General features: G+C 49.5%; 3 protein-coding genes across 18 annotated transcripts in view; 2 read left to right on the top strand and 1 right to left on the bottom strand.

The window, feature by feature from the left end:
* The first annotated feature begins 676 nt into the window (after nt 1-676).
* On the top strand, nt 677-6,858 carry CEL (carboxyl ester lipase). Its single transcript, XM_015878843.3, has 11 exons — nt 677-1,587; nt 2,093-2,243; nt 2,468-2,590; nt 3,130-3,327; nt 3,419-3,549; nt 3,849-3,956; nt 4,308-4,425; nt 4,836-5,022; nt 5,552-5,755; nt 5,918-6,115; nt 6,593-6,858. Exons 1-11 carry the CDS (start codon nt 1,522-1,524, stop codon nt 6,777-6,779), a joined length of 1,671 nt encoding a protein of 556 aa, XP_015734329.1. The 5' UTR covers nt 677-1,521; the 3' UTR covers nt 6,780-6,858.
* Nucleotides 6,859-8,840: 1,982 nt separating this feature from the next.
* GTF3C5 (general transcription factor IIIC subunit 5) lies at nt 8,841-17,761 on the top strand. Of its 5 annotated transcripts, none has more exons than XM_085521235.1 (12): nt 8,841-9,008; nt 9,101-9,302; nt 9,478-9,676; nt 10,395-10,587; nt 11,066-11,170; nt 11,666-11,780; nt 12,416-12,496; nt 12,624-12,721; nt 13,294-13,376; nt 13,654-13,796; nt 14,494-14,656; nt 17,352-17,761. In XM_085521235.1, exons 1-11 carry the CDS (start codon nt 8,844-8,846, stop codon nt 14,649-14,651), a joined length of 1,542 nt encoding a protein of 513 aa, XP_085377361.1. In that variant the 5' UTR covers nt 8,841-8,843; the 3' UTR covers nt 14,652-14,656; nt 17,352-17,761. The 5 variants fall into 5 exon arrangements, 3 of the variants coding, with proteins under 3 accessions (XP_085377361.1, XP_015734806.1, XP_015734805.1); XM_015879320.3 differs by lacking the exon at nt 17,352-17,761 and adding an exon at nt 15,035-15,250; XR_014936249.1 differs by lacking the exon at nt 17,352-17,761 and having other exon boundaries at nt 13,294-13,537; nt 14,494-15,250.
* Nucleotides 16,119-22,777, bottom strand: part of RALGDS (ral guanine nucleotide dissociation stimulator) — a 39,064-nt gene continuing 32,405 nt past the window's right edge. For 9 of the 12 annotated variants that reach the window (XM_015879316.3, XM_085521224.1, XM_015879314.3 and 6 more), the window contains exons 5-18: nt 22,532-22,725; nt 22,108-22,229; nt 21,774-21,989; nt 21,549-21,652; nt 21,143-21,227; nt 20,504-20,581; nt 20,331-20,417; nt 19,840-19,872; nt 19,535-19,656; nt 19,360-19,455; nt 19,054-19,255; nt 18,490-18,816; nt 18,228-18,342; nt 16,119-18,137 (exon numbers count right to left, since the gene is read on the bottom strand). In XM_015879316.3, coding sequence (XP_015734802.1) covers nt 17,962-18,137; nt 18,228-18,342; nt 18,490-18,816; nt 19,054-19,255; nt 19,360-19,455; nt 19,535-19,656; nt 19,840-19,872; nt 20,331-20,417; nt 20,504-20,581; nt 21,143-21,227; nt 21,549-21,652; nt 21,774-21,989; nt 22,108-22,229; nt 22,532-22,725 — 1,957 coding nt within the window. In that variant the 3' untranslated portion in view covers nt 16,119-17,961. The remainder of the gene's footprint in view (nt 18,138-18,227; nt 18,343-18,489; nt 18,817-19,053; nt 19,256-19,359; nt 19,456-19,534; nt 19,657-19,839; nt 19,873-20,330; nt 20,418-20,503; nt 20,582-21,142; nt 21,228-21,548; nt 21,653-21,773; nt 21,990-22,107; nt 22,230-22,531; nt 22,726-22,777) is intronic. The other 3 variants (XM_085521223.1, XM_085521222.1, XM_015879318.3) reach the window with 1 other exon arrangement.

The following is a 22,777-nucleotide window of genomic DNA, read 5'->3' as shown; positions in this document are numbered from 1 at the left end:
GTGTCAGAGCCAAGGGATGAAGGCATTTGTTAAGCCTGATCTTTGCAGGGAGAGCACTGAAAACGTGGTGCCACTGCACCCTACAGGCTGAAAATAGAGTCAATCATCCTGTGTGTTGTGTCGTGTGTGTATCTCGCAGTATCTAAACAAGGTTCATCACTTTTGAGAGGGAGGCTGGCTCAGGGCTCTTGCACATTTAGGGCTGGCCACTCTGCTTCTGCCCTGTACCACAATTAACAATTCTATTGCCTACCCTGTTGGGATGAGCAGGAAAACCAGCAGCTGTAACACAAACACACACACACTACCAAACTCCTGGCTAGAGCTGACCCGAACACTGCTGTGTATGGGGTACCTGGCGATGGGAAGCACTGTGGGAAACAAGAAAGTTTGACTTCATATGGACAGGAGTTCAGCCCCAACCAGAGGAGGGGACAGTGCAAGGGGTGACCCTGCAGCTGGAACCCCTACCCAGGCTGCTGAGTCTCTGCAGGATCTATGTTGGAGCTTGGAAAGCTGCGTGAATGGCACAAACTTACATCAGAAGTCAACTGGAAGAACCTGGCACGAGAAGGGTTCTCATGATTTGAGGGAGATGCTACTGCCCTGTGGACACTATATGCAGCATTGTATGCATCAGTCCAGCCCTCTGCCTGCTTCCCGTGGGCTGGAGCTGTGTGGAAGCTATGAGGAGTCAATGCCATATGTTCCTCTGACCACATTCACTGGATCTGTTCCCTCCAGGCCCATGGTCACTTGTGCCAGAAGAACAGCCTGCAAGGTCTCCCACAAGAAACAGATTTCATTTTTCTCACTGAGCTCCTTTATCAGCATTTAGAGGAAAAAAAACATATCTTAATAAGTGCATTTCTATCTCACGTTGTCCCTGTACCCTGATAAACTCCAGGAGTTACAGTGGAGCAAGGAGAGAATGTGCAGCCTTTTGTGCAACAAATCTATCTCATATAAATCAGTAATAACAGCCTGGAGGGTTTCTCTTGGGTAGTACAGGCAACTAGAGGTAGTTTGGCCATTTTGATGTTGTTTTTTTTATCTCTCAGCCCTGCTGTGCTGTGTAGGAAGAGACCACATGCAGCCCTTTTCTTTGACTTCACAGAAGATGGTTGCAGTCCTAACTACTTGCTGGCTTCTCCGTAGGTTTTGTGATTGTGAAGTTCTATGTATAAGATTATTAGGGTGGTGTTGGGTGTTGAATTACACCAGGATTCACAATCCAGGCCATTGGCTTTGATTCTCTTCCACTATCTAAGTTTTGTCAGATTGAGATATTTCCTTACACGTGGGTAGCCTTCGTCCCATAGAAGCAACATCTGCAGGGCTCCCACGCTGTGACACCAGCCTACCTCAGCCATGGTTTGGCCTTGGCCTATTTACGTACATGGACTTACACAGTAGAACTCAGAGCAAAAACCATGTACTGGCACTGACACATGGCTGCACTCCTACCTATATATACGTACATTGGCCTCTGTTTGGAGGCAAGCTCCTCAGGTGCACACCATGGCTTGCTGGGCGATTCTGAGCTTTGCCTTGTGCTGCTGCCTTGGGGTAGCACAGGCTGCAACAGTAAGTACAAGACATTCCTTACAGCTTTGTAAGACCTTTTGCCTGCTTTTGCCTGAATGAGCAAATTTCTCCATTGTCTGCTCTGAAGCCCATGAAAAAGGCCTGCAAGCAGTGACAGCAAAGGCAGGGTATTTGTCCTAGCAAAGGCTCTCACTGGTATCCTCACAAAAGTGCCCTGCACAGTTCTTTATCAGATCTGGCTTGGTTTATATCTCAAGGCTGTAGGTTCTCACAGTCTATCAAGTATATATGGAAGAGCAGGGAAATTGCTGCTGGCTCTCTGCTCCAAAGGGCATCATGAAGAACATTGGCATGGACACATCTGTGGCAGCAGCTACCTGTGGGCTTCCCATGAGGAATCCCAGGGATGGCTGGGGAGAGGGGGCTGTGATTTGTATTGGGGGACCCTCCAGCCAGGGGAAGGTGTGGGTGCTGGCAACATGAGAAGCCTCAGCCATGAAAGATTGTAATGGATTTCCTTTCTTCTTAATGGTACCATGTTTAGCTGGGTGTGGTGCTCACCGAGGGAGGTTTTGTGGAAGGAGAGAGTAAACGACGGGGACTCTTTGGGAGCTATGTGGATATCTTCAGAGGGATCCCTTTTGCTGCCCCACCAAAGACACTGCAAGACCCCCAACCTCATCCTGGCTGGGAAGGTAAGATCTAGTTTTGGGGTTATTTTGTTTAACAGCTGTCTCTCTAGTCCATTGCTGAAAGGAGCTAGTTCATATAGGAAGGGGTCCCACTCCCTCAGTAGATGGCTGGGGAGGCTTTGCTGCCTCTGCTGGACTTACAGAGGGGAAGATGGACGGACAGAGCATACAACCAAAGGAGCTGATGTCTCTGACCAGGACCCATTGTGTTCTCTATCTTCTCTCAGGAACACTGAAAGCAAAAGAATTTAAGAATCGCTGCATGCAGACAACTCTTACACAGACTGATGTCCGTGGGAAAGAGGACTGCCTCTATCTGAACATCTGGATCCCTCAAGGGAGGAGAGAGGGTATGTATTTGGCAGAGACCTGAGGAGGAGATTTTCAATTGCCTTCTGTGGATAAACTGCTCTGGAGCATCCCTCGACAGCTACGTTCCCATAATGGGCAACCAAAGAAACACTGGTTTTCAGTGGGAAGGGTAGGAGAAGTTTCAGACCCTGTTCCTCAGCTTTGTCCCACTGTGAGTTGCAGCCTCTACAGAGCAGGAATTTTCTTGGCCATAGGCTATCACAAAACATTGTGTCCTTGAAGTAGAAACAACCCTTTCTGGACAAATGACTGTCCTACAACTCTAGTAGAGATAGAGAAGTTCTTTTCTTATCAAGGACAGAGTAATTTGTATGGGATGTCAGCCAATAGGAAAAGCTCATACAGGTTTGTTGTCTTGGGAATGCTTTTCCTGCTGTGGGGTAAGATGACAGTGAAGGAAGGGGCATTTGTGTCAGCCCCAATAGGTCCAAGTGCAAGTGGAGCAATGCTCGGTGGAGGTAGGCAGCACCTTCTGGCTGTGCAGTGGTTCACACTGCTTTTCCCCCTCACCTCCTAGTCTCCACCAACTTGCCAGTGATGGTCTGGATCTACGGCGGTGCCTTCCTTCTTGGAGGGGGTCAAGGAGCCAACTTCCTTAACAACTACCTCTATGATGGTGAGGAGATCGCTGTGCGGGGCAATGTGATCGTGGTGACCCTCAACTATCGTGTGGGACCCCTGGGCTTCCTCAGCACTGGAGACTCAAACATGCCAGGTACCACAGCTGCTCCGTCTTAGGGGAGCCTGCCCAGCTCTCCACCTTTGGCTGTGCCCTGGCTGATGGTGGGTACCCTCTTGTTGCTCAGGGAACTACGGGCTGAAGGACCAGCACATGGCTATTGCCTGGGTGAAGAGGAATATTAAGGCCTTTGGAGGCGACCCAGACAACATCACCATCTTTGGAGAGTCAGCCGGTGGTGCTAGTGTCTCCCTGCAGGTCTGCTGTCCTTGTTAGACTGCACTACAGCTGCTTCTCATTTCTTCAAATGGGCAGAACAGCCCTCTTGGCACTCTGATGCTTTCCTCTGTGCATGATATGATCCCTTGCTCTCCACCTTTTCTCTCCCTTTCACCATATCCCCTTTTAACTTTACTGAGTCTGTTAAGTATCACAAGAGCTGGTTCCTTCCCTGGACCTTGTGTACAAATTGTGAGGGGGATCATCCGGGTCTGGCATGTAATTGTTTCTTCACTATTCCATTGATGAAACCCTCCTGTTTCTATTCTGTGCTGCAGATGTTGTCCCCAAAGAATGCAGGTCTGTTCAAGAGAGCCATCAGCCAAAGCGGTGTCGGTCTGTGCAGCTGGGCCATCCAAAAGGACCCACTCACTTGGGCTAAAAAGGTAACATGCACCACTGCAGAGGGACCCTAACCCACAGAGGGAGGCCGGCACATGGGACAGTTAGTGGCCTGAACATCTACCTGGGCTGGCTGGATAGTGGCTGTGTCACTTCAGGCAGCAATCCTGAAGCTAAAGTCTTACTTGAGGGTACAAAAAACATATGAGATTTCATAGAAAAGAGCATAGCAAGTACAGGATTTAGCAGGAGCCATGCTGCCAAACACAGAGCTTTGGAAACATCAGTCTTTGAGATTAAAGCCAAGCTCTCCTCTGGGAAGCTGGGAATGCAGCCTGGCTTCAGAGCGTAATGCCATGAGCTTTCTCTCTCTCTCTCTCTCTCTCCTTCTGCAGGTTGGAGAGAAGGTGGGCTGTCCCACAGACAACACCACGGTCTTGGCCAACTGCCTTCGTGCTACTGACCCCAAAGCCCTGACAATGGCCTTCCACATGGAACTGGTCTCCCTGCCTGGTATGTCCCCCAGCCTATGCTGCATCCTCCATGCACAAAAGGTTCACCAAGCCTTCAAAGGGGTACTGGAGTGATTGCCTGAAGTATTTAAGCAGAGCTTGTGTCATTCAGTAAGGGGACAATGACAGATTTTGCAGTCACTCTTCAGGTGCACACTGTGCTGAGTGAACGCTGTTGGTTGTGCAATAACAGCAGTGGCAGATCAATTGTCCAGGGGTTGCTCCAGAACAAGTAGCTTTCTGTTTTGCAATGTTTCATGAAAGCAGCAAGAGCAATTCCAGAATACAGCCTACAAACAACAACAACAAGCTGACAACATCTATCTTTTTCCTTAAGCAATAAGATATGCCAGGCCACACATATGCTGTTTCCGTTCTCCAAACAGATTCTGGTTTTGCCTTCTGCTGCAGGTCCCGTGGTTCACACACTCTCCATCACTCCTGTTGTTGATGGAGACTTCCTTCCTGACATGCCAGAGAACCTCTTTGCCAATGCTGCTGACATTGACTACATTGCTGGGGTCAATAACATGGATGGACATATGTTTGCTGGCGTTGATCTTCCTGCTATCAATCGTCCATTTAAGAAAATCACTGCGTAAGTGGACAATCCTAAAACCCTTATCAAGAGGAACTTTAACATATTCCCAAACACCCAGGTCTGGAAGGGGCACTATCTTCAGCACAGGATGTCACTCTAAGCTGGAGTGCCCAAGGCATGTGTTGCCAATCCCAGAGCCTTCAAGAGAAAGAACTAGTTTAATGGGGAAGCCTTCCCAAATATCTTTAAGGTACCCCTGAACTCAGCAGTAGATACAAGCTTGGCAGCCCTGATGCTCTCTGTGTGGAGCGTGTTCATATATAAATGCTGGGTACCTGGCCCATAACATCCCTATTTGAGGACTAAAAGAGTTTATGGCCCATTTGGAACTCAAGTGGTTCTGCTGACAAAGTTGTGGATTATGTGCTCCCTATTGAGGACCTGGACTGAAACTCCTGGCTGTTACTTCACCAAACAGTTGCCAACCACAGTGGTTGGATTAGAGGGTCCCTCCTCCAAAGGGAGCTGGGACAACCAAGCTCCAAGCTGCTGGTCCTTAATTAGTTCATACCTCTTGTCTTTTCAGGAGTGAGGTCTATGACTTGGTCAAAGGATTTACTGCTGACAGGGGTGAGAGAGGAGCCAACTTGACATACAATCTCTACACAGAGTTGTGGGGTGACAACCCAGAGCAAGAAGTCATGAAGAAAACAGTGGTGGACCTGACTACTGACTACATTTTCCTGATTCCCACACAGTGGGCACTAAACCTGCACCATCATAATGCACGGTGAGGAGCACAGCATTGGTAGGAGCCCAGAGCTTGTTTGAGACCAAAATTGTACTCGCAGCACAAGAGGCTCTGCCAGTGTTTGGAGTGTAGCTATGAATCCACACTCCTTTTCCTGCTCTCCACTCACAGTTGCTAATCAAGTCTATTTTATTTCCCCAGGAATGGCAAGACATACAGCTACTTGTTCTCCCAGCCATCTCGAATGCCCATCTACCCAAGCTGGGTAGGGGCAGACCACGCTGATGACTTGCAGTATGTGTTTGGGAAACCCTTTGCCACCCCTCTGGGCTACCTGCCCAAGCACAGGACAGTCTCATCTGCCATGATTGCTTATTGGACCAATTTTGCCCGGACTGGGTAAGTGATTCTGGTTCCACCTCTGGGGCTTTGCTGCAGCACTTCAACCTGTTGCTTTTGCCTATTAACTTCTCAAAAGCAGTTCTCAAAAGCAGGGTGCCCTATGTACTTTAGCAAATCTGGCTCTGTTTCCCAGTTTGCTCTGAGCCTTCCTCATCCAGAGAACACCTGGGAACAGCAGAAGCATTTTCAGAACTTGTGATCTCTCCTTATACTGTATGATGATGTTTCTTTCTGAACCCTGGAACTGGGGCAGGAGTTCAGTTTGCTTTGTGCAGACAGGGCCAATGCTAGTGGGGACCAGAGGAGGAGAACGCAGGTTAGCAAGTAGCTCCTAGCAGGCAGAATTGCTATCACTTGTCTCGATTCCAAACCCTCTCCTTGTACTCACTTAAAACCTCACTTGAGCACAGATAAGATCTTCAGAGAACACAAATCTGCCCTTATAAAACTAAACTTCTGTTTCTTTTTTCCCAGTGATCCCAACAGTGGGTATTCAAAGGTGTCCGTTAACTGGCCACCCTACACCACTAATGGTGGCTACTACCTGGATATCAACAATAAACTAAACCATGACTCAGTGAAACAGAACCTAAGAACCCAGTATGTGAACTACTGGAATTCAGTCTATCTAAAACTGCCACTGGTTGCCAGCACATCCTAAGCTGTGGAGCTGCTGAAAACCCAAGTAGAACCACCTTTTAAAGACAGACCGAGTTCATTAAATGCTTGCTTGAAACTGAGGGATTTTGGCTTATGAGTGTCTTTGTCATTACAGTTTTCTCCCTAACATTACAGTTAGGAAGGAAGCAGCATCTAACCTCTGAGCAAAGCATGCTCCCCTGACAGCAGTGGCTCAGTTAATGATGCATCAGTGCATCACTGGCTCAAGGTTTGTTTTCCCTTGTTCCTTGCTTGATCTCTAGCAGGACAGACCCAATCCTGATCCGTACCTCTGGATATTGCCCTATTCTAATCATCCACACTAATGACAAACATCTCATAGATAATTACAATTGTAATACATGCACATGAATCTCTTAGAGAACTGTTGCCCAGTTAACTAAAAAAAAAAACCAAATAAATGCAAGGTTATTCTGCATTGGTTTATGGTCACAAGTCTCTGCTTCACAAAGGCCAGGTTAGGCTGTAAACTACAGCTCCAAACTGAGGAATTAAGGAGAGGATCAGGATTTGTGCCTGGAGCTATTCACAACTTTACAACACCATGAATGCTCACAGCCCTGCCCCATAGCAACCCCCTCCCTATGCCCATGGCCAGCTTCACCTTAACCCTTCACCTCTTTCCACTTAGTAATTTTCCAGTGTTCAGTGGGCACAATCAAATTTGTTTGGTGGGGAATGAAAGCTCAACAACAGCTTACAAACGTACAGCAAGCAGAGAACGAGGAGAAAAGGAGAGACATTACAATTCTCAGGCATTAGAAAAAACACTGAAAATATCCTTTAAAATGTGGAGAGAAACACTCAAAGCCACGGAGTGGAGCCCAAGGCCAGAGAAACCAGAACTCACCTGTGCAGAACTCAGCACAACTTCAGCTGCTTTCAGTTCTTTACGCTGTGCCCGCTATGGGGCGCTGCGAGAGCGGCCCATTGCCAGCTCCTGCATCGCCTATGGGATGCATAGGGCGCAGCGTTGGATATAGGATGCCCGAGAAACAGCGTCACTCGTGTCCCTCAAGGGTCTGTCTTGGGACCGGTGCTCTTTAACATCTTTATTAATGACATCGATGAGGGAATAGAGTGCACCCTCAGCAAGTTTGCTGACGACACCAAGCTGAGTGGTGCGGTCGATACGGCGGAAGGAAGGGATGCCATTCAGAGGAACCTCAACAGGCTGGAAAACTGGGCTCGGGTGAACCTAATGAGGTTCAACACAGCAAAGTGCAAGGTTTTGCACTTGGGCCAGAAGAACCCCAGGCACCTGTACAGGCTGGGAGGAGTGGTCCTGGAGAGCAGCTCGGCTGAGAAGGACCTGGGGGTCCTGATGGACGAGAGACTCAACATGAGCCAGCAGTGCGCTCTGGCAGCCCGGAAAGCAAATGGGATCCTGGGCTCCATCAGGAGAGGGGTGGTCAGCAGGGATAGGGAGGTGATCGTCCCTCTCTACTCTGCTCTTGTGAGGCCCCATCTGTTGTACCGTGTCCAGGTGTGGAGCCCTCAGTACAAGAAAGACATGGAGATTTTGGAAAGGGTCCAGAGGAGGGACAGGAAGATGATCAGGGGCTGGAGCACCTCCCCTATGAGGACAGGCTGAGGGAGTTGGGTTTGTTCAGCCTGGAGAAGGTTGTGGGGTGACCTCACTGCAGCCTTTCAATACCTGAAGGGAACTTACTCCCAGGAGGGGAGAAAACTCTTGGAAAGGGCTGACAATAGCAGGACACGGGGAAATGGTTTTAAGTTAAAAGAGGGAAGATTTAGGTTGGATGTTAGGGGGAAGTTCTTCACTAGGAGAGTGGTTAGGCCCTGGAACAGGCTGCCCAGGGAGGTTGTGGATGCCCCGTCCTTGGAGGTGTTCAAGGCCAGGTTGGACGGGGCCCTGGGCAACCTGATCTAGTAAAGGCGTTTGTTTGGTGGCCCTGCCAGGCAGGGGGGTTGGAACTACATGATCCTTGAGGTCCCTTCCAACCCGGGTCATTCTGTGAGGTCCGGAACCTCCGTGCGGCGGAACCATCGCGCTGCGGCTGCGGGGGGAGGAATAGAGGGGATGGACCGGGCAGCAATGGCGGCGGATGGGCCCAACATGGAGCGGGGCTCCGGGGTGTTGGAGCTGCCCAATACGCCTCGCTTGGTGTGCGTGGAGTACCCGGGGCTGGTGCGGGATGTCGGAGCGATGCTGCGGACTCTGGGAGGAGAGGAAGGGGTGTCGAGGGTGAGGGGGCCGCGTGTGAGGGAGGGGGGGCTCCAGCTGTGTGATATGGAGTTGGTGTGAAGGATGGAGGTGATAAGGTGTCTGTGATACAGATCTACGCGGACCCCGGCAAGAGGTTGGAGCTGTATTTCCGTCCCAAGGATCCTTACTGCCATTCCGTGTGCGCCAACCGCTTCCCCGCCTCTGCCATGCTGCTCAGGGTGAGGAGGAGGAGGAGGAAGGGTGTGGAGGAGCAGGATGTCCGCTTTGAGATGGAAATCATTGGGATCGTCAGCACGGTTTACAAGTTTCAAGGTAATCCTCGTGGCTTAAAGACTGATGGGAAAGAGAAAGGTTTCCTTTAAGTCTAGGAGGAAAATGCCATCTGTTATTACAACCTTTGCACAGGCTCCTGCTCCTGAAAGCTGAGCGTTATTAGGAGAAACTTTATCTTCACAATACACAGCATTCTGACTTTTGTATCCAATAGGAATGTCAGATTTCCAGTACCTAGCGATGCATTCCGGTCCCGATGGCAAACAAACCTCCATGTACGACAAAGTCCTGATGCTTAAACCAGAGAAGGAAGAGTTTTTCAATAGGGAATTACCTCTGTACATCCCTCCACCAATTTTCTCACGGCTGAACACTCCCGTTGACTATTACTATCGGCCACATGTCCAACACAGGTTAGTGCCCTTTCTCATTATAGAATAAACAACCCATGTTGCTTCTTGAATAGCGTCTAGTTTGATATATACTTGTAACAGGCAAGTCTTCAAGTTAAAGTTTCCTTTTGGAGATGAACTGAATCCATTCTGACATCAGAATGCTGATGCTCTCGGCTCATGCATTTCATTAGTTTTTGCTACTGATTGCTCGGTAGAAAATACCTTTTCCTGCAGGAAACAACATGTAGCACAGGGTACATGAGGATGTTTTTCTACCTGCTTCCCATGGGCTGGAGCTGTGTGGAGGCTATGAGGAGTCAATGCCATATGTTCCTCTGACCACATGTGCTGGATCTGTTCCCTCCAGGCCCATGGTCACTCATGCCAGTAGAACAGCCTGCAAGGTCTCCCACAAGAAACAGATTTCATTTTTCTCACTGAGCTCCTTTATCAGCACGTAGGAGAAAAATTTATCTTGGTAATTGTATTTACATCTCACGTCATCTTTGTACCCTGATGAACTCCAGGAGTTACAGTGGAGCAAGGAGAGAATGTGCAGCCTTTTGTGCAACAAATCTATCTCATACAAATCAGTAATAACAGCCTGGAGGGTTTCTTGATCCCTTCTCCTCGGTCATCTGGAAAACAAACTTCATTTTTGCATGTTCCCATTAAAGCCACATGCCTGTGTGTGACATAAGCAAAAGCAAACCCAGTCCTCTGCTCTGTCTTGTAGGGAAGGCTACAACAATCCCCAGGTGTCTGCTGAGAACCTCATTGGCCTCAGCAGGGCCCGGCGCCCCAACAATGCCATCTTTGTGAACTTTGATGATGAAGTTCCAGACAAACCACTGGATGCTGCTGAACAGGCCTGGAAGAAAGTGTCCACCAATCCTGTGGACAGGAAGGTGGAGGAAGAGCTGAGAAAGGTATGTGCCGTGTTCCTGAGCTGGGCTGGGCACTCAGCCCTGGTGTGCTGTGTAGGAAAAGGCCACGTGCAGCCCTTTTCTTTGACTTCCAGAAGATGGTTGCAGTCCTAATGACTTGCTGGCTCCTCCATAAGTTTTGTGATTGTGATGTGAAGTTCCATATATAAGATTGTTAGGATGGCGTGGGCTGTTAAATTACACCAGGATTCCCAATCCAGGCCATTGGCTTTGATTCCCATTCACTATCAGCTGTTATTTGTAACCTTGGCAAAAAAAAAAACATGTTTGCTTTTTCTGTTCTCTGATCCTTCAAATGAGAGGGGCTCTACTGCCCAGGATACCAGAACACTTGGTGTCAGAACAGCTGCACTTCTCCTTGTAAATAACAAGTGGGATAAAAATTAGTCAAGGCATGACACCATCATATCAAGCAATTGAATGAGGGGCATGTATCTGAAATTACTATGTATTATTTCAGCTCTTTGAAGCTCGTCCAGTCTGGTCTAGGAATGCAGTTAAAGCAAATATCAGCATCCACCCAGACAAACTGAAGCTTCTGTTGCCTTGTTTGGCCTACTACACGGTAAGTCTGTGTATCTGCCCTTGTTCCTGTTTGATGCAGTTAGTAGACAGCAAGGGTAGATTACCTGGGTGTTCCTTGCTCTCTGCAGTTTTTGAGGTCCTATCTGAGCTTAATGTTATGGAAGGGAAAGAGGGAAAGGAAACCTTTCTCTTGAACAGAGGTTATAGCCATAGAGGATTCAGTAGCTGTTAGCTCTGTTGGATCTGGTCTACTTTGTAGTACAATCAGACACTCAGATTGATTGTCCATATGGCAATGATAGCAGATTTCTTTCCAAACAGATTCTTGTGACCTCGCAGATTATTTTTAAAGGCACACGCATATTTGGGCTTCAGGACCTTGCCCAATTCTGGTATATAAAAACTGGTTGCTGTAGAAAACAATTAAGGGACTGGTAAGGAAATAGGTTTGGACAGTGCAGGAAAATACTAGGATTTTCTAAGAGACTGCAATACAGCTGTGTTTGCAACTTGTCCCCCCTGTTTGTTTACACAGATAACAGGTCCTTGGAGGAGCTTATGGGTTAGGTTCGGGTATGACCCTAGAAAACATCCTGAAGCAAAGATTTATCAAGTACTGGACTTCCGAATTCGCTGTGGAATGAAATATGGTAAAAGGGTCTGACCCCCAGCGACCATCTCTGCTGTATGGTTAATCCTTGTAGTTCTTTTGTTTGTTTTCAAACTCTTTTGCTCTGTCTGCTCTGATGCAGAGTACATCTTTTGAGTTCATTCCTTCCTGCAGTTCTTCCACAAACTCCTTTAAAGTTTATTTTATGCTACATAGTATTTCTTCCCTCATTTGGCACATTCCAAACCTTACGAACAGCTTGCTGGCTTTCCTTCTCCATGCATTCAAAGCCCAAGTGTGTGTCAGCAGACCATCTTCGCTCTTGCTCAGGGGAAGCATTGAGCAGTAGATTCTGTTGCTTGCATGTGCAGGAAAGCAGGACTCAGGCTGTAGTACATAGGGTTCTTTTGCTGTGATTATGTACAGAGCAAGTTGAAGGAAAGGACTTTCTGAGATCATACAGTAAGTGCTTGAGAGAGCTGTCATCTAGTCTTTATGGTCAGATTACACCTTCCCCTCTTTCCAACCAAAAAGGTTTTATCCCATACTTCTCCCTGTCTTGCAAAAGTCAGCCTTCATTTCACACAGTAGTCCAGCACATCTGTTTCTGAGCTAGATATATTCTGTGGGATGCTTATCCTCAGTTCATTATTGGTTTTCTTTTCTCACCTCTAGGTTACACCCCTAGCGATATGCCAGTGAAAGCAAAACGCAGCGCATATAACTACAGCCTGCCCATCACTGTCAAAAAGCCAGGTATGTCAGCTGAAGGGGCGTCTGACTCTTCTGTTTCTTTGGTTTACCCCATCTGAATCAACACTGAGAGGCATCAGTACAACGCCACAGTGAAGCTGTTCCTAATCAGGTCTCTGTTGTTTTTCAGGAAGTCATACAGTCAGTGTACACGATCTGAAGCAGGGACTTGGTGCTCCTGGTGCATCTGGTGCAAAAAAAACTGCCTCCAGCAGGTATAAACTGAAGGTAAGCATTATTCTTTTACCATAATCTTGAAACAGCATAATAAAAAGGCACTGTTTTCTGTTTGGAATTCATTAAGGGTGTGGATTTCTCTTCAAGACATGCATGAGTTGAAGATCACAAGTTTACCTTGGGAGCCACTTGTTGAATATATCATTACAGAACTTTACCTGCTGTTCTGTAAATGTATTTCTTACATGGATTGGTACTTTTGCCCCAGCCTTAAACACGATGATTGCTTTGTTTCAGTTGAGAAGACTGGAGAACTTAAAGTGCAGTGAAGTGCAAAACATTGCCATGTGTTTATCAGGTCATACTGCAGGATTAACAGGGTAAAACTGATATTTAAGTAGGAGCCTGTTTGGTTTTTCTTCTTCCTTTTTGCTAGAACAAAACTGCTGAGATGCAGTAACAAGCTGCTAACAAAGCTGTAGCTTGGATTCTAAGTACTTTATGACTAGGGACAGATCTGTGCAGGAGGTGCCTTGTTGTTAACTCATTACTTTGCTATTACACCTGAGTTGCCCTGTTACACCTCAGAGTGCACATTAAATCCTTTCCATCTTTCCTCTTAGGAATCTGTCTATATTTTCCGAGAAGGAGCCTTACCCCCTTATCGGCAGATGTTCTATCAACTCTGTGACTTGAATGTGGAAAGGTATTACTGCCAGCTGACTCCTCCTTTAGAACTAGATTTCAAAGCCTGTTTATATCCACTTTGATACTCTCAGTCTCCTTGACCAGAAACCTAAGAGGTATTTGACTTCTGAATAAAAACAGAACAGACTTCTCACCTAAACTTCCTTTTCCATATGACAGGTGAATAATATGCTTTCCAACTCAAGGAAAGCAAAGTAAGCCACAGTCTGTCTTATTTGAAGCCTGCAACTGAGTATAGAAGTTTAACATTTCACCCTCTTTCTGTTGCTTTTTAGCTTACAAAAAATCATCCATCGGAATGATGGTACAGAATCAGAATGCACGGAGAGGGATGGATGGTGCCTTCCAAAGACTAGCGAGGATCTGCGAGATAGCATGTCCCTGATGATAAAGCAGATAATCAGATCCACAAGACCTGGTATGGATGCTTTTGAACCTCAAAACGCTAAACAGTATATCACCACTTATCTGATGATGTAGAGACCGTGTTAGGATCTTGTTGTCGGTGCAGTGGAAGTAGTACTACTATATTCACCACCTCTGGTGTTCTATGTTCAGTGTGAGAGCTGAGGCTGTTGTCCTGCCATATGACATGGGTTGGAGACTAAGAATAGCTATGAGCAGAAGTTTTCTTTTTCACTATTCAAGTATCACAGCCTTCAGGTTTGTAATGCTATGTGATGGAAAGTACAGCAGTAATAGGATGGCAGAGTCTTTAGCTGCAGTAAATGAGGACAAGCCCAAACGCACAGAAACAAAAGAAAAAAAGCTTCTTACCTTCAAAAGGCCTCAGGTAGGCAGGGATCTCCAGCAAGAAGCCCTCACCTCCACTGCCAGCCCTTAAATGAGGTCTAGGCAGGGGTGGATCCTGGCTCCAGGCCTTCTGGTCACTCAGTGCATTGAATACACCTGAGCTCCCCTGGGTTGGCCCTGCCTTCCCACCAGGTGCTTAATCACTGCTTCAAGCCCTGACTTAGCATTTCCACTACACATGCACAACCTTAACTGTGATCCTCAGGTTTCTGCCTTTCTCTCATTGTCTTATGAACTCTGCTGCAGATTTCTTCAGGTTGCACTGAGATACATCATCACGTCTTCCTTTCTTCCCAATTAAGCTCTTTTCTCAAGTACAACAAGCAGTGAAGATGGCAAAGAACAGCTGGCATATGAGTCTGGAGAGGATGAGGATGATGAAGAGGAGGAGGAAGAAGACTTCAAGCCTTCTGATGGGAGTGAAAATGAAATGGAAACAGAAATTCTAGACTATGTGTGAACTCAGTAAGTAGTCTCGCTGCTGTTGGACAGAATCTTCTTGGCTCTTGTTCCTTCAGTGCTGATGGTTCAGCAACCATACACAGGGTGTGTGAGAGAAGAACTTGCACGAAGTTGCTTGCTACCTGTCTGCACTGACTGTGGTGCCTGCTGATGACTGTCATTTTGGATGTTCAGGTACCATGGCCCACATGGCCTCTGGATGAGGTGCTATATGAGATATGGTTTAGTAGCTTGTGGTAGTAATGGTGATGGGAGGACAGTTGGTCTAAATGATCTTATAGGTCTTTTTTAACCTTGTAATTCTATGATTCTGTTTTTATAATTGTTGGATAATAAGCCTTCAGAACATTGCCACCATGGAGATAACAGGTTTCTTGACAGGCTTCAAATGGCATCTACTGTAGCAGCTCAACAGTCTCCCAAGAAAAGAGAATTGAAACCAGCTGGCAATACACCTTAAAATAGAAGAAACTATGTTCCCAGTTCTCTGTAAGAAATACACCCTGTCTGAGTTAATGGCCATGTGAAAAGTAGAAAAATGCTTTGAAGAGTTTGCCATTCAGTTATAGAAATTAAAGATCTGCTGGCATGTTCTAAGTGTTGTGCATTCCCCAGTGTGTTACATGTGGAAGGTTTATCATTAGTAGCTGATAATATGTTCTAATGCTGCAGGCGCTCCACTTCCAGGTAAGGTATATCAGGCACCAAGAATAAATACTCTTAGTAATGCTAGGAACACACCTGAAGCCAAGCTTGTTATCAAGAGTTAGCCTAAGGCCAAAGAAACCAGGAATCTCTTGTGTCGGGGCTTACTTGTTTCCCAGCTACTTCTGAAATTCTTCTCTCTGGGAGGGCTGCAGTTACTTGGATACTTAATTGTGACTTAGCAGGAAATGGCACTAACAGCCCTGCCTGTATAAGGTAGTCCTTTCATTTTCAATATCTCAGCTTTAAAGTAATCTATGTAGCCAAAGGCACAGAGAAATTCTGGTTACTGGAGCTTCATCCTTAATAGCTATAGCCAGAGGCACTACATCATCCAGGCAATTTCCACTCAAGTGTGTGCAATTATAAGAAATAAACATGCTGGCTATGTTAGGAAATGAGCCCTTGAACAGTGAAGGAATAATGTCTCAAGCCAAAGCAGACCACAATCTCCATAAGGACCAATCACTGCAGTTGCTCTTACAGCCATTGCAAATATCAAAAGAATTAAGCTAGTAAATCAAATGTCATGTTTGTGCTACCAGAAAAGGCACCGGAACAGAATTGCTTGAAATCAGGCACTGGTCCTGCAAACAAAAAAGCCTTGTTTCTTCATTCAAGTACAAAACAAAGCCCAGCACGGTTACCATAAAGTAACAGGCTCAATCATCACCTCCACAATCAGATCCATTCCCCTTTCTCTAGGAGGCCAGCAAGTCAGGAAGGGACACAGAACAACCCCTGCTTTAGGGCAGGGATGTTTGAGGATCGGTATTTTATTGCAAAGACTAATTACATTGCTGTGTACAAGTCACACTGGGCAGTGTGCTCCTTCACTGAAGTGGTACAAAATAACATATGGTACAGCCAGTCCCTCCGGTGATGCTGGGCTTCCAGGGGACACCAATGGGAAGGGAGGGGAGGCAATAGGGTGGGCAGGAGCTGGCAGGCACAGAGCAGCATGGAGCCAGGGGGAGGCCCAAAGGTGCTGGCACCCAAAGGCAGTGACCTGGCTCCGGGCAGGGTGGGAGGCAGGAGGCAGCCCCTGCGTCAGGGTGCCAAGGGCTCCCATCATGTGCAGTGTGGGCATGGTGACCCAAGTGATGCCACCCAAGGGGACAGAGGGCTGACAGAACTAATGCCAGCCATGCTTATAAACAAGCAGCCTCTCTCCACCTGGTTCTGCCACCAGCCCTGCTCCTCTGAGTGTTGCTGTGCAGCGTTGCTGCATCCCAGCTCCTCTCCTGGAGGCAGGGAACACGTTTCCCCCCATCCAGCAGCACAGACAGACAGGAAACAAAAGATGTGCTGGGAGGAAGTGCTCAAATGCGATGGAGCCAGCAGGTCCAGGGGCAACAACAAACAACAAAGAAGTCCCCCCTTTGGTTAGTGTTTCCTACAGCCATTAAAACAAGCATCTCTGCCCCTGCTTGAGCAACTAGTGGTAAAGAAATGAGGGAGGGAAGAGGCCAGATGGGTTGTCGCTGTGTGAGCAGGGCAGAGCAACATCGCTGCTGTGAGCATCCCTCCCAGCAGCCTTAAATAGCGGGGGAAGGTTGGAAAAGGGAGGGAGCAGGAGAGGGACTGGGCTGCAGGGTGGGGGGATCTGGGTTAGTAGAATGTACAAGTTCATCTCTTCTATTTACAACCAATAAATATTGAGAGGAGAAAAAAAAAAAATCAGTAAACCTTTGTTTTGTACAAAAGAAGTCTCATCGCTGCTTCTCCCTTAGTCAGTGTTTGAAACAGTCAGGTTAAAGCCCAAGGTGAGTGGCACTTTCTTGTGGGTCAGGCGGTGGCAGTCGGAGCACCCCAAGCTCCTCTGACTCCTTGCCTGCCCATGCAGACACGAGGTCTCTATTTACACACATCTGGACAGCAGTCTGCTCTCCTCCTCCTCCTCCTGGCTCGGCTGGCAGCTCTGGGGGCACGGGAATGCACGCAAAGCTTCCCTGCCTGCAGAAGGGACACTGGCATTTGATCTTTGGTGCAGGTTTGAACGCGGGCCGGCGGCTGGATCGGGGAGAGGAGCGAGACCACGTGGAGGTTTCCAGTCATCAACAGCAGCCCTGGTCCACGAGGCGCCGGCGTGGGGCTGCATCCTCTCCAGCACAGCTTCTCCCAGGGCATGGACAGGCAGTAGTTGCAATGCCAGGTGATCCAAGGAAGGACGTGGAAGTAAACCAGTGCCGAGAGAAGGGGAGCACCCATCCCAGCTCACGTGGCAGTGGCTCATGTGCTGCTCCTTGCAAAGGGCCCCTCCAAGCCGCCGCTCCCAGGCTCACACGGACACAAGGCACCTACGGCAGAGAGGCGGGCTCCTGCTCTGGGCAGGCTGGTGGTGGCTGGACGTGTCGCACCGTGGAAGGTTTAAAAGTAAAAATAAAAGAGAGAGAGATTTCCCCCCTTGCTGCCTTCCTGGGTAGAAAAACAGAAGACCTGATTGAAACGGGAGCTTGTGCAGAGAGAGGTGGAAGGGCCGCCAGGTGCCAAAGCGGCTCTCGGTGCGGTTGAGCATCACTCCTGGCCTTGGCAACAGCACCAGGCCTGGCTACAGCCTGCCCACAAGGCCCCGTCGGTGAGGGGTGGCAGTGGGGCTGAGGCTAGAAGATGCCTTTGGCAATCTTCAGGCCTTTCTGCTTCATCCTGGGCAGGGTGGAGCTGGAGCCGTGCTTGATCTTCACCCCCTTGGAGAAACCCCGCTTCTTGAGCACGAAGTCGTAGTTGGCAGCAGAGTTCATGGCGTAGAAGACGTTGGCATTGTCGGGGATCTTCAGCTCTGGGAGGGACCAAAGATGGGGAGTCAGCTGCACAGTTTGCTCCCACCCAGAGCCCAAGCCAGGAAGAGAATCCCACCCCCCATACACACCTCTCTCCTCTGAGATGATCTGAACGAGCTCGTAGTCTTCAGGCCGGTCCCCATCCAAGTTGTGTTTGGCCATGGCCTTGCGAATAACGACCGGTGTCTTATCCTGGCTGGTCACCTATGAGCACACAGCACTGTTAACCACCATACTGCACAAAACAGCGTAACATCTCCCACCTCCATGTCCTCTCAGTGTCAGACATGCCCGCATCCAAGCATGACAAGCCTCCCAACCCTGAAATTGATGTGGGTGCTGGGTGCTAACCAAGATGCTCTTGTACATGTTGCCGTTGTCCACAGCCAGGCTGACACGGATGATACAGCAGTCGTCCACCTGCTGGTTGTAAAGGGGCAGCGAGAGAGACGAGTAGCTGGAGATGCCGGAGACGGAGCGTTTGTGAGTGCGGGATGCTGTCACTGGTGTAGAGGAGACGGAGGATGATGAGGCACTGCTGGAGCCTGAGCCGATGCCTGACGTGTCCAGGGAGGAGAGAGAGGTGGATTCCCAGAACTGGAGGGCAGGGAGGAGAGGGGATGCGGAGGACACAGTGGGTTTAGCTTCTCCATCAGCCACAGACGGGGTGTACGAGTGCTGGGGGAGGGAGGCCAGAGGGATCTCATTGCCCTGCGCCAGCAGGGGACGTACAGCCACCAGAGCTGCCAGACCCTGCTGTGCCAAGGCAAGCCCAGCTCCACCACAAAGAGCAGGGGCCTCCCTCGCTCCAGCAGGGCAGAAGCAGCCCCCAGCTCCCCAGCCCCCATGCAAAGCAGGGGCCATTCCCTCTTGAGGGGAGCACCTGCTTCAGGAGCCCCACAAGCTGCCCCATACCTTCTTCTCCTGGCAGTCGGGGGACTCAGGGATGAAGCTGATGTTGATCTCCTCCACATCAGAGCTGCTGGAACCAGCAGAGGTGACACTGACTGAGTCAGTGGCATCCCCACTGCACAGGTACTGCCCGCACTTGAGCTGGTCAAAGGACTTGGAGTGGGAACTGCCACTGGCACAGGGCTCAGTGCTGGCTGGCTGCCGGCTGCAGGGAGATAGGAGAGGGTAAGAAGAGAGCAGGCCCAGGGAAGGACATGATGGCACTGACCCTTGTCTCCAACTGGGTCCCACTGGGGCAAACAGACTCACTCGCTCCATCTCTTGATGATTCCTGTGTTCTTCTTTGCCTTCAGTGTGTTGCTGGCTGACTCGGACAGTGGCTCAATCTCACATGACAGCCCATAGCTGGGGGAGAGATAAAGGTTTCAGAGCTCCCTGTAGCTTTCCAATGCACCAGCAGCAGCACAGCCCTGCTTGCACTCACCTCTCGGCCTCACTGAGCCGCTCCAGGCTATGGAACCAGTCCACAAAATGGTCCTCCTGAGTGAAGCTGTAGTTGTTGCAGGCTGACTGAAGCAGCTTGATCTGGGCAATGACTTCAAACTCCTGCATCCAACAGAGATGGTCATGACCCCTTTCTGTCCACAGCCCCACAACCCTCTGCAAACAGCCCAACCCAATGCACCAAGGTGCCTAGGAAGGACCAGAATCTCCTCCCAAAGAGATTGGCAGAGCCTGGGCTCGCACAACGCCAGCCACCTCCCACCACCCAGCCGTGCAAACTCTCACCTTCCTTCTCTTCTCAAAGTTGATCAGCCCTCCCTGCAAAAGAAGGAGAAGAAAAGAAGGGTGTCAGCGGGAAGCAGGGACAGGGAGGGACAAAGCTCCGCTCCGGCTGCAGTGCACGCCATGCCCACCAGGGGGCGCTGTAAGAGCGGCCCATTGACAGAGCCTGCCGGGGTGTGTATGGGATGCATAGGGTGGCAGTGTTGGCTATGGGATGCACAGGGACAACGTTGGCTATGGGATGCACAGGGACAACGTTGGCTATGGGATGCATAGGGACAACATTGGCTATGGGATGCATAGGGACAACACTGGCTATGGGATGCATAGGGACAACGTTGGCTATGGGATGCATAGGGTGGCAGTGTTGGCTATGGGATGCCCAAAGGGACAGCAACAAGTGCTCTGGGGATCAACCCTCCACACTGAACTGCCAGGCTATGGGGATGTCTAAGCACGAAGGAAAGGAGGAGGATGGAGATGGAGGTACGTACATCCAGGAAATCCTTCATGGCGGTGTCGAGCATCACCAGGTCCGTGAGGAAGGTGCCGAGATAGGGAATAGTGCCCTGCATCACACCCTGGGGGACAGGGAGGGACGGCTGAGGTCAGCAGAAAGCTGGAAGCCACCCAGCAGGGATATGGGGATGTGAAAACACCCACTCACCATCTCTCGCTGCTGCTGCTGCCGCTTCTGGGCCCTCTTTGGGTTAATCTCCAAGGTGGCAAATTTGGACGTGCCCTCCTGGATGGTGGGGAGAGACAACATCAGCACCAGTGGAAAACGTGAGCTAAAATTCACAGCCACTTTTATTGCTGCCATTTCCTCGCAGAGGGAATGAGGGGAAGAGAAGGAAATCTAAGCTGAGCTTTTTCAGGGCTAAACAGGGAGGAGAGGCTTAATGAATAGGAAGTGCTGCTCCCATTTCCAGCTCTCTGTATAAATAGCTCTTCAATGGGCTGTTTTGTTCCCTTTTGTATTTCATGTGATCTCAGCCCCCAGTCTGGAGCTGGAAAGCTGTGAGGACACCTGGCTTCAGCCTTTCCCAAACCCCACTGCCCCATGTTAACCCAGGAGGCCTATGGAGAGCTGAACTTTGCATCTGGTTAAAGGCCATCCTCAGGTGCACCAGACCATATCCCACTGCTTATCTCTACCCATTCAACTGCTTTAAGACCTTCATGCAATGACAGCTTTTGGGGTAGAAAAGCAGAATGCCCAGTTTGCCTGGCAGATGGAACAACAGGGACCTTTTCAGCCAACACCAGCCCAAGCTCCTTGTCAGGACTTGCAGGTGCCCCATACCTTAATGAGCAGCTCCCGGCTCAAGGAGTGGTTGTTCTCATCGGAGAAGATCTCTGAGAGCTCATGGAAAGTGCGGAAGCTCTCCCTGCTCGGGGGGAAAGACAAGGAAGTCAGCAATGGTGCCACACTGGGTCTCTTCCTTGCGCACCCAAATGACCCCAGCAAAGCTCACAGCTGCAGCAGGCCTTGCTGACTGGGGTTATTCCAGGGTGTTCAGATGGAAAGGAGAAGCAGACAGTACTGCCTTTGTTTCCTCACTCTCCTCAGATCCCTTGGCTTTGGGCAATGCCAGAGCCGCAATGATCCCATTTACACATCTCTTGTCTATACACTGAAGGGCCACAGCTCCAGCACAGCCACCCCCTGAGACCACCCAGCACCCCCAGGACCCCCAGGTGCTGCTCACCGCAGGACCTCATCCCAGGTCTTCTTCAGCCGGTGCACAGCGTTGCACTGCAGAGCTGAAAGGATGGCTCTGAGCGAGGAGAAGTTCTTCAGGATGCGGCACTCCTGAAAGCAGATAAAGGGGACAGCAGGGCTTGATGTTAAACAAAGCCAAGGGATCTGCTTTGATTTGTACACCACAAACCCCCAGCCCTGGGCAAAGTGAATGGGGCTGCACTTGTCCTACCCGAGCCACTTCGATCCATCTCTCCACCACTTTAGCCCTCTGCTGTGGCTTCAGGGTCCGGTCCCCGAGGCACGTGGCAATGACACAGTTGGCCACGCTATTGAACTGCGAGACAGTGGCACGGATGGTGGGTGCCAGGTGTTCTTTGCCTTTCTTGTCTCGCTGGGACCAGATGCAGCCCAAGCAGTGGTAAGGCACCACTTTCTTAAACAGCTCCTGGAAGATAAAGGGATGGGATGGGTCTCTTAGGGGAAAAGATGGAGTGGTGTGTGAGGGAACACAGTGGTTTGTGCCCAGAGCAGCAGCACTGACCCTGTGCTGAATGAGTACTCACAGCATCCATGAGTGTGAACTGCTCTGCCACCATCTCAGGGGAGAAGGAGAGGAAATCTGACTTCCCATCCCCGACCCCGTTCTCCTCCACCAGCTGGAACGTGCAGCCACCGTGATCCACAGCTGTGAAGATGGCACAAAGCTGAGCCCTGCAGCACAGAACCCCACTGCATCCCACACCACATCCCACCTCCAGCAGCTCTGCTTTCACACCTCAGCATAAGGCTCAGATAAACACACAGGCGTATTTAACCCGGATGCAAGTGTCTGCAGAGGATTAAAGGCAGATTAACCAATCCACTTAGAAATCCCACTTCTATCTCAGCTGGATTAGCTTCCCTGTGTACCTCCACATCCAGCCACGTGGTAACACCTGAAGCTCCTTACAGACCCTGATATCCCCATGAGCAGGGAACCATCCCCACCTTCTGCTTCAGTCTCGCTCTGCTCCTGCTGCTGAAACTGGGCCAGGAGGATGCGGGCTCTGCGCTCCAGGTCTGAACCAGGGATGTTATGGCGCACGTAGGAGATGAGCTGCTTGAGGCAGGCAAAGTCTGGGGGTTTACGGAAGTCCTCTGAGTACTGGTCCAACCAGGCGCCCAGGATGGAGGAGATGGTGCTATGGGGAAAGGAACAGAGGGGAGAGCTGGGTGAGGTCATGAGAAACATAT

The sequence above is a fragment of the Coturnix japonica genome, chromosome 21 (assembly GCF_054131305.1).
Source record: "Coturnix japonica strain WE chromosome 21, WE-NBRP24, whole genome shotgun sequence".
NCBI classification, from domain to species: domain Eukaryota; kingdom Metazoa; phylum Chordata; class Aves; order Galliformes; family Phasianidae; genus Coturnix; species Coturnix japonica.
Note: the sequence above shows the minus strand (reverse complement) of the source record. Positions and strands in the feature narration are given on the sequence as shown.